General features: G+C 38.4%; 1 protein-coding gene across 2 annotated transcripts; it reads right to left on the bottom strand.

Annotated features, from left to right (window-relative positions):
• Positions 1–316: 316 nt before the first annotated feature.
• On the bottom strand, positions 317–15,809 carry LOC105033250 (actin-depolymerizing factor). Of its 2 annotated transcripts, XM_010907980.2 has the most exons (4): positions 15,563–15,809; positions 2,601–2,866; positions 2,303–2,374; positions 317–680 (listed from the first exon to the last, which is right to left on the bottom strand). In XM_010907980.2, exons 1-3 carry the CDS (start codon positions 15,581–15,583, stop codon positions 2,311–2,313), a joined length of 351 nt encoding a protein of 116 aa, XP_010906282.1. In that variant the 5' UTR covers positions 15,584–15,809; the 3' UTR covers positions 317–680; positions 2,303–2,310. The 2 variants fall into 2 exon arrangements, with proteins under 2 accessions (XP_010906282.1, XP_010906274.1); XM_010907972.2 differs by lacking the exon at positions 2,303–2,374.
• Between the last annotated feature and the right edge of the window lie 1,339 nt (positions 15,810–17,148).

The following is a 17,148-nucleotide window of genomic DNA, read 5'->3' as shown; positions in this document are numbered from 1 at the left end:
GCAGCTTGAAGTAAAATTTGTTTGGCCTGATAGAGAAACACTGATGCATCCAGTGATCAACCAAAATTATCATTATTTCAAAAAAAGCAGAATTATCATTACATATCAGGATGGAGTGATGATTATTTTTGGTCTGATTATCCAGCTTTAAGAGGAAAGCGAGAATGATGATGAAATTACCTAGTTCTCATGATAGCGTAGCTCCGTCACAAATTCTCACCACCCTTAAAGCCAATCTCGACACAAGCGAGTAGATCTAGATTCCAGCGGCTACCTCACATTTGTAACTTAACTACAATTGAGATAATAGAGAAGCTGCAGGCACCAATCACGCACAACAATATTAATCACACCATAGTTGTACTTGTTTACAAGCTCTTTCCATAATTTATAAATATCGGTTTTCCAACAACATTAATATCAACCAGCATGCTAAAGTTGTATATAGTTCATAAGAATCTATTTTCAAAGGGGCATGACTGAGTACACCCATCACTGGTTTTAGTTTGCACGACCCTTGAACTGTGATTTAATGTGCCCTGTCCCTAAGAACCTCAAGGTCCATCTCCGAGGGGTCAGTTGCCTGAATCTCATAGTGAATTCCATCAAGCTCTCGCCTGAACCGATCCTTGGAGGTTGCATACAGCATCTTAGCTCGGATTCGAGATACAGAAGGTGACCTGATGCCAAAAGATATTTACAACATACACGATTATATGTAAAAAATAAAGTGACAGCATTAACACATACCAATATCAGCACATATTTATAAAATCAGAAATTAACAAGAAAAGAAAAGCAGAAAAAGATCCAAAAAATATTCAAGAAGCCATGGGTATTAAAGTTATGAATGATGATGTGAACAATGGTGTTTTCCATGCATATGGCACAAGCGAAGATACTCAAATCCACATTCACAAAGTGAAAAAGTGAAAACAAGGGGACCATCCTGAGAATCTTTGCCCATGAAAGTGGCAGGGTTATCAATTTAAACTCATCATACCTCCTTCCGGCCATTCCATATGAAATGCTTAACACATAATCTAGATCATGATACTTGGCGCAAACTAAGCTCGCAATGCATTTCATTTGGCGAGATTAGCTCACTATTCTTGAAGGTCATCTTAATAAGTGATGAAAAAGAAACCTAAAATGAGAGAAAAACATATGAGACATGATTACTATCTCCAAATAAGATCATCTCAATGGAAGGTGGCAGAGGGTTGAGCTCATGAATCTATTTTCAGAATCTGTTCGCATGAGGCCACATCCTCTGTTCATGCAATCATTTTCTAAGCACATCTCCAATGGTAATCCATTTTTTGAAGAATCATAAATAAAATAATATGGAAACTTTATATCTTGGACCAATCATGTTCTATGGATTCTCCGGTCACATTTATCCAACCTGTGTCGGATTGCATTCTTCTCTGGTACCGGTTCTTCAAAAGCAATGATGTATGCATGCATATGTATTTGTGTACACGTGTGCATGTGCTTAATAAACATACATGAATGCATGCTTCCACATGCATATATGTAGGAATTTCATGTATGTATGAACTAATGTGTATATGTAACCATGTATGTACATTTGTACTATAGTTGTGCCCTCAAATCCACTTCTTGCATCCAAGTAACACAAACTAAGTGCAGTCATTCAAACCTCCAAAACTGACATGCATTACCCTGATCCAGATTCACACATAAGTTAGTTGAAGTAGTCAGTCAATTTACACATGAAAACCTTATTTATATTAAAACAGTTGGGATTGCTTGATTTCACCTCAACATTATCTGTTGCCACAAACCCATCAACCTTCACTTTCAGAACCCATCCCAAACCACTTCATTTCTTTAAAGCTTGCAACCAATGTTTTAAATCCCAACGGGACAAAGGGCATCTCAGCATCCCAAAACGGGACCGAGGCAGGGGCAAAACTCCAAAACCCATCTACATGGGGAGAGAAGAATAAAGAGGAAAGAAAGAAAGGAAGGAAACAAACAGAAAAGGAAATAAAAAAAAGGAATAAAAGAAAGAAAAAAAAAGAAAGCAAGGAGGGAAAAAAAAAGAAAGGAAAGAATGAATGAAGAAATAAAAGAAAGAATAAGAAAAAGGAAAAAAAAAGGAAGGAAGAGGAAAAAGGAAGGAAAGAAGAAAAGAAAGATGACAAAAAAGGAAAAAATTGAATGATAAAGAGAAAAAGGCGGAAGAATAGAAGGAAAAAAGAGGAAAGAATGAAGAAAAAGAAACAAACAAAGACAGAAATAAAAGAAAGAAGAAAAAAGAGATGGGACCTACCGAGATGATCAATCGAGGCTGCTGCTTAGACGAGTGGGGCAGTGGGACATCCCTATCCCACAGGATTTAACCCTTGCTCGCAACCGCACAGAGATTGCCAATGACAAAACATGTCAGATAACCATCCATCTATTACAATACAAGACAGATATTGCCTAGCCTGCAGAAATTGCACAACTAGAACAACTACCCATATTTTCTTTTACCCAATCAAAATTTTATACACATTACACCTTATCCAACAATGGTAATACCATTCTCAGCAAATTGAAGGCAGAACTAGCACAAAGAGAATTACCAGGCAATAAAGAAAATCTTGCTTTTCTGGCAGTTCTCATCAGTCACAAAGTCGAAATCATAGACGGCATATCGGCAATCATTTTCTGGTAGAGAAGCCATGAAATCATCATAGCTCTCAGCTGGACCTCCAGTCTTTTCTACAACAACCTCCTTTTGCTTCTCATTGATTTTGAAAATCACATAACGGTGCGTCTTCTTCCTCTGAAGGTCTAAGAATGTATCCTTGCAATGGTCTGCAACACCCATCCCAGAGGATGCATTTGACTGAAAAAGGTCGAGCTGATCATTAGAGGTGTATGACATCACTCCAGGACTTCTTATGAATATAAAAAGTATCAAGTTGTACAATAGCAAAATTCAACTTCCATAAGGTGTATAATACCGCTCCAGGACTATTCAAGACCACCAAAGTATCAGTTAGTACTTAGTAGAATAGCAAATTTCGACTTCCAAAAGCACAATTGGTTTTTGGACATAAAAGACTTGTCCATTGCATGTTCATCAATTATACAGTTTCTACGAGATTAAACTACACACAATGAGAGTGATATCGATAATAAGATGGTTAAAGACATGTCCAATAACTAACATCAAAATCCAGACTCAATTCATTATTTGATAGGGCTCAAGCTTATGAAATTATGAAGGGGTGTATCATCAGATTCACCAAGTGGATGATATCAGGGTCCAGCAAGTAAACAGTAGAATAATTGATTAGTTCCTTTACCAAATTAAATGTATTCTAAAATTCATTGAAGTGCTCACACCCAGACAAAAAGCACTTAGGCCCGAAAAAACCAAACCGTTATCCTAATTGATTAGGACTGCTTAAACCAATTCATAAGAAGTTAGTGTCTTTTGACATGAAGGCTTTTGCAAAGCAAATGTATGTCCATCCTGACCTTGAGTATTTCCAACTTACTTAGGTAGTGATGATATCACACTTCCTGGTGTGATAATGGAGACCTGTAGGAGAATTATCAATACCATAGAGTTACTAATTCATTTGTCAATCCCTTGCGTCCATCATATGGGATGAGAACTTTTCTTTTTTAACACTTCCGAGGGACTGAAGACCACCTCATGTTTGGAAAAGCATAAATTATGAGATCTATAGGAGAATTATCAATACTGAAGAGTTACTAATTCATTTATAAATCTCTTGTGTCCAACCTATGGGATCAGACTTTTTCTTTATAATGCTTCTGTGAGACTGAAGATCACCTCGTGTTTGAACAAGCATAAACTAGGAAACCTCATATCAATAGGTATAAAGAAGACAATTCCAACAAAAATGAAAACAGTAGTTACCTATTACATGGTACTATCAGGAGCATACAACCTGACAGCAATAATTATATAATTATACATGGTAAGACATAAAACAGCAGACACATAAGGCCCAATTATAGAAATTTGGTCCAGTTTCAGAACCAGGCAGCAAAACATGTATAGGAACCAAAAGGTCCAGAGCAAATTTGGAAGAGTTACAAACCCAAGATGAGTACACAATGGACAGTTGACCCAGGATCTTGAGTTGCATATGACAGACTCCACATTAACAACCTGAGAATGATCCATTTGGGATTTGCTGACTGGGGATCTCTAAAGTTATAACTGTTAAGCTTCATATCCATCGAACATAAGGTGGCTAACATATCATGGAATGTTTCACCTAGGTTTCAAAGCATTACTGACAGGCTGGAGATGCTTGACCCTCTAGTCCAGCAACCGTGGTTGAATTTGCACCATATCCTATGATCAAAAGCATCAAAGTCCTAAAATATAGGTCTAGATCTGCCAAAAAAACAAATGGACCAAGTTGTCACTCCAATGGTAACATTACTACCATCCGAAGCTATCCGATGGCAAGATGTCTACTGTCTAAAGCCAACTGACAGCACAACACTTACCATCAAAACCAAAACAGGAAGGGACCAACCAAAACAAAAGCCGAAGCCAAAGGTCAAAGTTTGGATCTGATGGCAAGAACCTGGCTTCAAAAGGCATCCGGCATCAGAACACAAGGATTTGACAACATAAACTCACTGTCAAAATGACCTAACAGAAGAAACTCACGGTCAGAAAGGCCTCTCCGGGACTGACCAGTTCAAGTAGAACATTACTAAATATGATGGCAGAATTTCATGGTCAAAACAATCTGATGGCAAAAACTCACTGTCAGAAAGGCCTCATCCAAGTACAACTCTACTTGATTCAATAGCAGCCACTCTACCATCCAAAATGTTCTGACAGCAAGATACTGCCATTTGGAGAAGCATCCAACTCCAACCAGAACTAGGAGGCTTATGAATTTGATGGTCACCAAGTCACCATCGGAACCAATTTGACGACAAACCATCATCTGACCAATCCGACGACAGATCCTCATCGTCATTCAATAGATCTATTTTTGCTTCTAGAATGCCCTAAAGATGAGGTTATATTCATAGATTTTGGATCTTGTGTTTTCAAGTTTTAGTCGGCCTTTAAGGGTACCCACTTGTCCCCATCAATGTAAGGGCTCCTATAGCCTGCAATACGCCCTTATATACCATAGTTTCACCCAATCTAGTTGATGTGCACCATCATGAAGAAAGAGATGATCACATGCCATATATGGATCTAAGAGCCAAATTGATGATTTTGCTCACGTGCGTAGAAGCATGATGTGGTGCGAATCAGATTTGGCAGGAATTTGAAAAAAATTATTGCTTGAAAAAAAGCCGAGTTTAGAAGCTTGTTTTGTTCTTCCTAATTCACCATGATCTCCAGTCACCATCATTTCCATAGTAGCAAGACGCAATCAAGGTTGTTTTGTTCTTCCTAATTCACCATGATCTCCAGCCACCATCATTTCTATAGTAGCAAGATGCAGCCAAAGTTATTTTGTTCTTCCTAATTCACCATGATCTCCAACCACCATCATTTTCATAGTAGCAAGATACGGCCACTATCATTTTCTTTATAGCAAGATATAACCACCATCATTTCTATGATAGTCAAATTTTGTTATTTCCTTCCATTTACTGAATTTGTCTTATGTTCCCTCTCTTATCTATATAAAGGGAGGCGACCTATGTATTCAATTCAGATTTCAATGAATGAAAATGAGTGTTGTGTGTTAGTGGCGAGTTATAAACCCTAGAACTTATCACTCACATTCTTCTTTTCTTGAGTGTGGCGTTCTACCCCTTTGTGATCTGATTGTAGCGATTTTCTTATCAATCAGATTTCAAAGGTTTCTTTTTTTTTCTCTTTTTCTTGTGCTCTAACCTTTATTCTTACCTACACAAGTTAGTTATTTAGGCCTGGGCACATCAGTTTGGTATTTAGAGCCTGAGAGAGTGTTTGACATCCAAATCATGTCTGGAGGAGACGAGACCCCTGTCATTCCTAGAGGCATGAGTCTGGAACAAGCTCAGATTATGGAGCTCCAGCGGCGTCAAAAAGAGATGATGGAGTAACTCAATCGCCTAACACAAGCGTTTGAGCGGTTGGCAACACTTCCCCGACCACCATAGCGGCATGGCCATCCAGCACCACGACGAGTTGATCGCGATGATGAAGAGGAGTATGACGAACCCGGAGATGATGATGGTGTGGAGGAACACCCATGGCAAAGGCGGCAGCAAAGGAGTTCAGGAGACAATATTAAGATGAGGATCCCATCCTTTAAAGGAACCAGCTCATCCGAAGAATATCTGGAATGGGTGCAACGTGTGGAGAAGGTCTTTGAATGTCAAGACTATTCTGAGGTAAAAAAATGTAAACTTGCTGCCCTTGAATTCACTGATTATGCTAATCTTTGATGGGAGAATGTGAAAGCTCAGCGTAGGAGAGATGGAGAAGAGGAGATCCAGAACTGGAGGCTTATGAAGCAGATCATGGAGAAGCGATTTGTCCCTCAATATTATAAGCAAGAGCTGTACATCAAGTTAGAAAGCTTGAGACAAGGGGGGATGTGTGTTGAGGATTATGTCAAAGAATTTTAGATGCTGATGATGAGATGCGATTTACAAAAACCTCAAGAACAGACCATTGCAAGATTCTTAGGAGGCTTGAATAAGGAGATTGCTGATACGGTGGAGTTGCAATCTTATGTGTTCCTTGACGATGTGATCAAACTTGCTGTTAAGGTGGAGAGACAGCGCAAGCGTGGTGCAAGTAAGCCAAGTAAGACTACCAACTCGTCTTCCTTATCACCATGGTCCGTCCCTAAGGTGGTTCCAAAACAAGTAGAAAAAGGTGATTCTAGCAAGCAAGTCACAGATGCGGCCAAAGAAAAAGAGAAGATGGAGAATTCACAATCTCCCAGACGAAGTCGAGATATCAAGTGTTTCAAGTGTCTTGGTTACGGTCATATAGCCTCTGAATGTCCAAACAAAAGGGTGATGTTCATTCGGGAGTCACAAGAAAAAATTGAAAGTGAAGATGAGGCTATTTTGGAAGAGGTAAAAGAAGATTATGTGGAGTTTGCAGATGAAGGAGAGCTGTTGGTTATTCGTCGCAACCTGAACCTACAAGCCAAAGTGGATGATGAGCAGTGCGAAAATATCTTCCATATCAGGTGCACCATCCATGATAAGGTATGTGGTGTTATCATTGATGGGGGTAGCTGTACCAATGTGACTTCTACTATTTTGATGAAAAACTTAATCTGGTGACTATGAAGCATCCCCGTCCCTGTAGATTGCAATGGCTTACTGACGATGATGATGTGAAGGTTATAAAGCAGGTTGTAGTACCTTTCTCTATTGGCAAGTCCTACAAAGATGAGGTTGTTTGTGATGCGGTTCCTATGAAAGCCAGCCATCTTTTTTTGGGAAGGCCTTGACAGTACGATCGGAGGGCTATTCATGACGGCCTCAAAAATACCTATTCATTTGCCAAGAATGGGAAGAACATAATGTTGGCACCACTTAGCCCCCAACAGGTCCAGAAGGATCAGCTTGTGATTGAAAAGGACAAGAAAGAGAACCTATTTGCCAACAAGGGGAAAGTGAAGCGAGTTTTGACTAACCATGAAATTATTTTTGTTCTTGTAGCTAAGCAGGTTCCAAGTGAAGAAGTCTCCTTTCCACCGCAAATGAAGGAGATCTTGGAGGAATTTACAGATGTGTTCTCGGAAGAGTTACCAAAAGGATTGCCACCAATCAGAGGGATCGAGCATCAAATTGATCTCATTCCAGGATTTGTCCTACCAAATAGACCAGCCTATAGATGCAATCCCGAGGAGGCCAAGGAATTGCAGCGGCAAGTTGCGAATCTTTTGGAGAAGGGTTATGTGAGGGAGTCTATGAGTCCATGTTCAGTACCAGCTCTGTTGGTACCAAAGAAGGATGGATCTATGCGGATGTGCGTAGATAGTAGGGCGATAAACAAGATCACAATAAAATATCGCTATCCAATCCCGCGACTGGACGATATGCTTGATGAGTTGCATGGAGCTAAGGTCTTCTCAAAAATAGACCTTAGGAGCGGATACCATCAGATTCGCATGAAGGAAGGTGATGAATGGAAGACCGCATTCAAGACCAAGTTCGGATTGTATGAGTGGACGGTCATGCCATTTGGCTTGTCCAACGCACCTAGCACATTCATGAGATTAATGAATCATGTGCTGCGTAAGTTTATTGATGATTTTGTGGTTGTATATTTTGATGATATTCTAATTTTTAGCAGGAATCAGAAAGAGCATATGGAGCACCTCAAGGGTATTTTTGAGGTTCTGCGACAAGAGAAGCTATATGGCAACCTCAAAAAGTATCATTTTTGTCAGGATCGCATAATCTTTCTTGGCTATGTTGTGTCACAACATGGAGTGGAAGTTGATGAAGAAAAGATGAAAGCGATCAAGGAGTGGCCTGTTCCTATTAATGTATCTGAAGTGAGGAGTTTTCATGGCCTAGCATCCTTTTATCGGAGGTTTGTGAGAAACTTCAGCACTATTCTTGCTTCTATCACTGAATGCATCAAGAAAGGAGGAGAATTCAAATGGACTGAAGCAGCCCAAAGGAGCTTCGAGTTGATCAAGGAGAAGTTGAGCTCAGCACCCATTCTAGCTCTATCCGACTTTTTCAAGACTTTTGAGGTAGAATGTGATGCCTCCAGTGTGGACATTGGAGCTGTTCTGATGCAAGAAGGACGTCCCATAGTATATTTCAGTGAGAAGTTGAATGGTGCAAGCTTGAGCTACTCTATCTATAACAAGGAGTTCTACTCTCTGATTCGGGCTTTGGAGACTTGGTAACATTATTTATTGCCAAAGAAGTTCATCATCCATACTGATCACGAGTCTTTGAAGCACTTGAAAGGACAAAGCAAGCTGAATCGTAGATATGCCAAGTGGATGGAATTCTTGAAAACTTTTCCTTATGTGATCAAATACAAAAAAGAGAATGTCAATATCGTGGCTGATGCACTTTCCAAGAGGTATGCTTTGATTTCATTGCTTAATGCTAAACTAATGGGATTCGAATTGATTATAGATCGATACAAGGACGATCCAAAATTTGCAAATATTTATGAAGAGTGTGAGAAAAAAGCTGTAAATGGCTATTACAGGCATGACGGATACTTGTTTAAGTCAGATCGGCTGTGCATTCCTAACAGTTCCATTCGAGAGCTTTTGGTGAGAGAAGCTCATGGTGGCGGATTGGCGGGTCATTTTGGAGAGAAAAAAACATTGGAGATGGTGAAAGAGCACTTTTATTGGCCAGCTATGATTCATGATGTGCATCACGTCATTGAGAGGTGCGTTACCTGTAAGAAGGCGAAGAGCAAAGAAACTTCACAAGGGTTGTATATGCCGCTACCTGTACCAGATCAACCATGGGTAGATTTGAGTATAGATTTTGTGCTTGGGCTGCCAAGAACACAAAGGGGGAAGGATTCGGTTCTGGTGGTTGTGGATCGATTCTCAAAAATATCTCATTTCGTGCCATACCACAGAATCGATGATGCTTCACATGTTGCAGAATTATTTTTCAAAGAAATAGTACGTTTGCATGGTGTACCAAAGAGCATTGTGTCTGATCGAGATGTCAAGTTCTTGAGTTACTTTTGGAAGATCTTACGGAAGAAGCTTGGTACTAGATTGCTCTTCAGCACGACTTGCCATCCGTAAACCGATGGTCAGACCGAAGTGGTAAATCGTACCCTCTCTTCTTTGCTTCGCACTGTTGTTAACAAGAATATGAAGAATTGGGATGAGTGTTTGGCTTATGTTGAGTTTGCTTACAATCGTAGTATTCATAGCACTACTAAGCATTCTCCTTTTGAAGTGGTTTATGGGTTTAACCCTATCACCCCACTTGATTTGGCACCACTTCTAATCAGCGAAAGAGTTTGTATGGATGGGAAGAAGAAAACTGAGTTGGTTAAGTCCATGCATAAGAGCATCAAGGAGCAGATTGAGAGGAAGAATGCGGCTTGTAAGAAGGCAGCCAACAGAGGAAGAAAACAAGTTCGCTTTGCTCCAGGTGATCTTGTTTGGATACATCTTCGCAAAGAATGATTTCCAAACCAAAGAAAATCTAAGCTCATGCCGCGTGCTGATGGTCCATTCCGAGTTGTTGAGAAAGTGAATGACAATGCTTACAAGATTGAATTGCCTGTCCGCTACATTCAATGTTCGAGATCTTTCTTCTTACTTGGAGGATAGTTTGGATGATGGGGATTACTTGGATTTGAGGGCAAATCCTACTCAACAAGGAGGAAATGATGTGCACCATCATGAAGAAAGAGATGATCACATGTCATATATGGATCCAAGAGCCAAATTGATGATTTTGCTCATGTGCGTAGAAGCATGATGTGGTGCGAATCAGATTTGACAGAAATTTGAAAGAAATTATTGCTTGAAAAAAGGACCGAGTTTAGAAGCTTGTTTTGTTCTTCCTAATTCACCATGATCTCCAGCCACCATCATTTCCATAGTAGCAAGACGCAATCAAGGTTGTTTTGTTCTTCCTAATTCACCATGATCTCCAGCCACCATCATTTCTATAGTAGCAAGACGCAATCAAGGTTATTTTGTTCTTCCTAATTCACCATGATCTCCAGCCACCATCATTTCCATAGTAGCAAAATACGGCCACTATCATTTTCTTTGTAGCAAGATATAGCCACCATCATTTCTATGATAGTCAAATTCTATTATTTCCTTTCATTTACTGAATTTGTCTTATGTTCCCTCTCTTATCTATATAAAGGGAGGCGACCTATGTATTCAATTCAGATTTCAATGAATGAAAATGAGTATTGCTGATTTCTCTTATCTAACCTCTGTGTATTGGTGGCGAGTTATAAATCCTAGAACTTATCACTCACATTCTTCTTTTCTTGAGTGTAACGTTCTACCCCTTTGTGATCTGATTGTGGCGATTTTCTTATCAATCAGATTTCAAAGGTTTCTTTTTTTTTTCTCTTTTTCTTGTGCTCCAACCTTTATTCTTACCTACACAAGTTAGTTATTTAGGCCTAAGCACATCACTAGTTTTCTTTTGGGTACGTGATTATCGTGGTTGCTCTAAAATCTTTTTGACTGTGGATTCTGCACAAGCTCTCATAGATTCTAAGGCAAATCCTGGCACGTCTTGGGGATAGTGACATTGTCAGTTGGTGGAGTTCTTCATTGAGGCATGTCTCAAAGGAGCCTGGCAAATCCTAGAGATGATGAAATGCTCTTGGTAGAAAGGTAAAGAGCTACTACTTATCCTAAGCTAGCCTTATGTTCTTAGTATCTACCTGCTTTTAGTTTCTAAATTTAGATGTTTTCTTTACCTATAGAATTAGCTTAACACTTGCTTAGCTAGTTTTATTCTTCCATTGTATTGCTCTAAAGCTCATGCTAGGCCTCCAAGCCTGTGCCAGATACAGATGCTATGCTTCTTACCAATTTAATTATAGGTTAGCTATAGGACTTAGAACGAACAAGTTCAAGAGTTTGAGGTTGACTCATTTAATTAGTTCAACTATGCTATAAGGTACTAGACTCAAGCAAGATTACCACTTCTTTTGTTAGCCATAACAATGAATGTTACAAGTCCAAGGTTTACTAGATTCCAAGGGGATAGCAACACTGGGCCACTCACATAGTTATTTGACATAAGCCCAGGCAAATCCATTTTGGGTTGGTTCATCTAAATATCTCCTCAGTTCCTAGTTAGCTATACTTGGAGGTAAAAGTCAAAAGCCTATTCTAGGTTTAATGACTTGGGAACTACAACATTATAGAGCTTATGTCCAAGGTTGACCAATTTTTGATTGGTTCACTTGGACTTCAAAGTCTAGAGACCTTGGAACCACCGAGGTTGAACCCATGTACAGCAAAATACAAATTCAACAGAGGGAGAGAGAAAATATGCGACTCACAATATGGCAGAGTAAGTGGCAGTAAAAGTAAATCTGACACCATGACTTGGATGCCCTACTTCTAAGTCATGGACTCTATGTTAGTTACCAAATTGATTTGAAACAAAATGTAAATGGGTCATCTAAGTCATGGACTCTATGTTAGTTACCAAATTGATTTGAAACAGAATGTAAATGGGTCTGTTTTAGTTGAGCATATCCAAATTTTTCAGTAGCCCCACCAAAGGTTGCTTTAGGAATTATAACTCCAAGGTTGGCCCATTTTGGGCTGATTCAGCAAAATGCTCAAGACTTATGAAGCCTAAGTTAGGTACCCACTTCACTTGATGTTGGTTATGGGTAAGAAGCCTAAGTTTATATGATACTAGCTCCATGGTGTTGGCCTCCAACCACATATTTAGAATTAGCTATATGACTATATCAATGAAGATGGATATATGAGAGAGCCATGGATAAGGGAATAAGAAATGTGTATATTCCAAGCCATGGGTCTTGTAGAAACTGAGAACGAAGTGATTTAAAATTGATTTACATGGTACATGTGTTTGTTACAAAAATGTAAGAGAGCCTCAATAAAGATGGTGCTTAAATCTATGTAAATAGTATCAAGGAGAAACATGCCTAAGCTAACATGTGAAAATTACACCAAACAATTTGGAATATCATGCAATAATGCCAAAAGGTACCATACCAAAAAAAAGTAATTAACAGAATTAATGGCAACTAGGGTATCATGAAGCCAACCACGAAATAATTGACAAGAGCCTTGACACAATTATTTAGTCCAAAACTTGTTGGGTTAGACCAATTAGGCATGAATGAGATATAATGTAGGAACTCCGCCATAGGCACCCATTTAATTTACTTTATCAGCTATATGGCTTCCCGTACAAGTATTGAATTTAAATCTACCATGAAAATAATGCAACTTAATATGAGGGGAAAAGAAAAGAGGCCCATTTTTCTTTGGTGTTTCATCTTAGATGGGCCTTATTTATTTCTCATACTCCAAATAAGGGCCTGAAGTAGGCATTGTATGTCCATGTTTCTTCACCGATAAGCATAAGAAGAGCTCAAGTTCACAACGTAAGCCTAAAAAGCATCATGTTTGGTTCAATGGGTAACCAAAAGGCTTGGAATTGTCCTGGTTTTCTTGAAACAATCATGTAGCAGCATAATATTGTAAATGGCCCATGTAGATGAAATTTATATATGGAATATTTTACCTAACTAAATGGACCTAGAATGTCCCAAATTGATCACTTCTTGCATTCACAAAAGCATGCCAAATAAGCCGGGTTGGTCCAAGTTGCCTGAAGTATGTTATAGAGTGCTTTACAGTAAAGCAATAAGTGGCTTTAGGTAATCTAAGCTTGCTATACAGGTCCTAACAACTTCCATTTCAAATATGGGCTGCTAAACAAATGGAGTTAAATTTTCTACTTTGTTGCAGACACTTCATTTGCTCCATAGTGAAAATGGAACAAAAAGCTCATGAGTTATCACCAAGTCATCAAGATCTTGATATTGGTGAACTCTTAGTTCACCTACTAGAATAGCCAAAACAGGCTCTTGAATCAGATGAAGGGCCAATAGGCTCCTTTTTTGGACACTAAGGTCCCAAAGGAAATATGTAAGTAATGAGACAAAAGACTCCCTTGTTTTGGTGGTGCCTATGCAAAAAGACGAGCCAAACTTTCTTCATGTGAATCAATGCACTAACATATGAAGTGGCAAACCAAACATAAATAGTGAACCAACTCGCTTTCCAAATTTCATGAACCCACTTTTCCATGAAAGGGAACAAGATGATTTACTGATGAGATGTACCTAACACTAAACGAATGGACAGCTATAGAGAAATTGTTTAACCTTATCACCAGTCTTTCTTTCATTTGGAAAAAATTGTACAATCCTCTCATTCCAAACTAGTTACCAAGAAACAAATGGTAAAAGCTTCACTTTTTTCTATCACTAATATAAGAAACCACTTTAGGATTCAAAATCAACCAAATTTTCTTGCTAATTCAAGAAACCTCAAAGCTTATATTACACAGACCTCAGTACAAGTGTTCAGGTAAATGTTGAAGTGTCAGAACCTTTTCATCTCTAAAAATTTCTTCTTGCAGACCCATACCCAGGTGTCAAACCTTTATCCTTGCTAAGTTTCATATGCAGGTACCTTTAGAATAGCCCAGAGCCTTGATCCAACACCAAAAGAGCATTTTACTCTAGTATTTTATATTGATGGAAGTTATGATGAACAGATTCATCCTCCTCTTTACGTAGAAAATATTTTCCTTCGACTCCATACCAAAGTGTGAAATATAATTGCACGTTGCTTTATCTATTAGACAACTAGGCAAAGAAAAAGTGACATGTTTCAATGGCCCTCAGATTATAAACATGATAAACAGCACCTATTAAGAAAATGTGGGGGACTCCTAAAGATGACTCATTGTCTTCTTATGTCAAAATTTAATTTCCCCTGCTCTAAGAGAAAGTTGGCAACACGAACAATCTAACAACTCAACCATAATTAAATTCTAATTTCACTTGATATCATTGGATGGCATAAACTTGCAGATGGCATCAGCATCAATGGATGAATGCAAAACTTGGTAGATTTTGATGCCTGTAGGTCTAAAATTTTAATGTGTATGATACATTTCAACTCATCAATAGAGATGATGCAGACAGTCAAAACAAAATGAATTGGATTTGACAACCCACCGTCAGTAAAAAAAATTTCCACAACGAACAATAAGATTATAGAAAACATATAGTACTAACCAGAGTCATCAACAATAAACGCAAACCTTGGACCATGGTAAAATCTATAACACTAAGACAAGTCCATGTCCGATACACAAGCCAGAGGAACTGCGTGTACCCTTTCATGCTAGCATTACGTAAACTAATACATCATCTAGTTGTTGCAGAATAAAAATAAACAAAATCTAGAAAAATAGCTTAAATTATAAGAAAAATCTAATGAGACATTTCTACACCCCACTGTTCAAGCACTTCAAAATTGTAACATGAAATAGATCTATTTTCTAAAAGAAAACGAAAAATAGAAACCACAAGAAAAGATAAAACATAGTTGGAAAGAACTAGATGCTTTTTCAACGACAGAAATAAGATAAAAGCATCCCGAGTTTCCCACTGATAGAAATTTGAAGCATATCAATCGTTTAAAGAAAGCTATCTATATCAAAAATGCTCCAACACCAAAAACCTCATCCACTGAAAGACAATAATCGTATTTAAAAAAGAGTTCTTTTGCTAATCTATTATCGTAAGATCGAATCTCCATCCAATCCCCACAAAAAACAAGACCCTTCTACAAGGGCATCACATTGTTCCGATCACCCAATTAAGATCCGACAACAGAACGAACACCACAGCGACATTAGATCTGCGGAAAATCTGATCCCAATCTAAACACCCTAAAACATAAAGAGATAACAAATTCAAATCCAGTTCTCCTCGATCTACGAAACAGATCAAGATCGAGTATCAAAAAACAAAAAGAGGAACAAACATTAAGAAATAGTAACAAGATGCTGGAAAACTTACATAACTTCGAAGCAAAGCCATTTGACCGAAGAAACTGGGGCAGCAAAATAAAAAACTATCTACGGTTTCAAAGAACTGGGAGGCGATTTTCCAAAAGGATTGGCTCACATCCGAATCTCTTCTCCTTTTTTTTTATTAGATTAAAAAGTGAGAAAAGCTGTGGACGGGAAGCAGATGGGTTCGCCGATCGGCGGTATTCTGCGGCCCCTCTGTACCAAAATTTTGTTGGTGGGGGGGGGGGCGGGCGGGAGCGGGGGGGGGGGAAGGGGGAGAGAGAAAGAATACGAGGCTATCATGCCCCCCAATTTAAGTGGTTGGGGAATTGGGATGGCGAGATGTTTATCAGATCGCAAGGAACACTGAGGAAAAGGTCTGCAATTTTGGGCCGTCTGATGGATGTTCCAGAGGTACCCGACTGTTGATGGATCTCGTGAGACGGCGTTCGGTTCCATCACGTAATTTACGTGGCAGCCATCCAAAAGCCGCTGCAAGATCTTTCTTTTTTAAATTTTTATTTTTCTTAAGGTCAGAATTTTATCTAGGCGCCTGGAGGAGGCCCAGAAAGGCCCAGAATTTATCTCGGACCAATTTTGAAGCTTGGTAGCATCCAATTCCATGCCATGTATTCACGAAAGCAAATCATATGGCAGATTATCTAAACACATTTAGCAAGCTTCAATCAAGGCCTACAAGTTTGAGATGAATATTCATGATGGATCATTAAATTCAATATGGATCACTGCTATTAAGGATATTCAGAAGGATCATTGGAGCCGATGTAGATAACTTTGGCCATCATGAATATTCAAATGAATTACCATACTCGATGTCAACTATTTTGATTATTATAAATATCCAAAAAGATTACTCAACTTGATGCCGATCACTTTTACTACTATGAGTATTCAAAAAGATAACTAAACTCAATATGGACTATTGCCACTAAAGAAATTTAGGAGGATCAAATTCTATATAGATCATTTTAGTCATTATGAGTATGCAGGAGAGATTCGATGTGAATTATTTTTTAGCCACTATAGATATCTTAGAAAGTCACCAAACTTAATATGAATCTCTTTGGTCACTACGAGGACTTAAAATGAACCACTTTGACCATTATAGGTAAAGCTAACTAGGATCCAAAAACAAAATCCACCATTGCCAAACTTCATAAGGCCATAATTCAATTACATAATATCCAATTTGTTATTTTTTAATTTGTAAAGAATCAAATAAAACTACAGAAGATAAAATTAATGTAAAAATCGAAATCTATCTCTTATAAAATTTTAATATTTTTTTATGATTTTTTGTATTTATTTATTTTTAGAGATAAACATCCTTTAGAAATGAAGACAAATTTCAACCAATTTATGCAAAAACGGACCTCATTATCATAAATAGGGGCTACATATCTTACTACATGGAGTATGACAAAATCAATGGAAGAAAATTTTTTTCTTTTTCCCGACTGGATCATTTCTAACTCAATATACGAAGGAGTCACCCTTTCATTTGGGTGTACAGAGTTCCTCTCCCTATTATCAAAAACAAAAAAAAGACTTGGTACATTGTATGAGCCACTG

The sequence above is a fragment of the Elaeis guineensis genome, chromosome 2, assembly GCF_000442705.2.
Source record: "Elaeis guineensis isolate ETL-2024a chromosome 2, EG11, whole genome shotgun sequence".
NCBI lineage: Eukaryota > Viridiplantae > Streptophyta > Magnoliopsida > Arecales > Arecaceae > Elaeis > Elaeis guineensis.
Note: the sequence above shows the minus strand (reverse complement) of the source record. Positions and strands in the feature narration are given on the sequence as shown.

Coding starts and splice junctions, on each gene's coding strand:
- LOC105033250 (XM_010907972.2), bottom strand. CDS start 15,583: ATGGCTTTGCTTCGAAGTTAT. Junction 2,867..15,562: donor TGGCTTTGCTTCGAAGTTAT/GTAAGTTTTCCA, acceptor GACCTTTTTCAG/TCAAATGCATCCTCTGGGAT. Junction 681..2,600: donor AAGATTTTCTTTATTGCCTG/GTAATTCTCTTT, acceptor TTTTGGCATCAG/GTCACCTTCTGTATCTCGAA.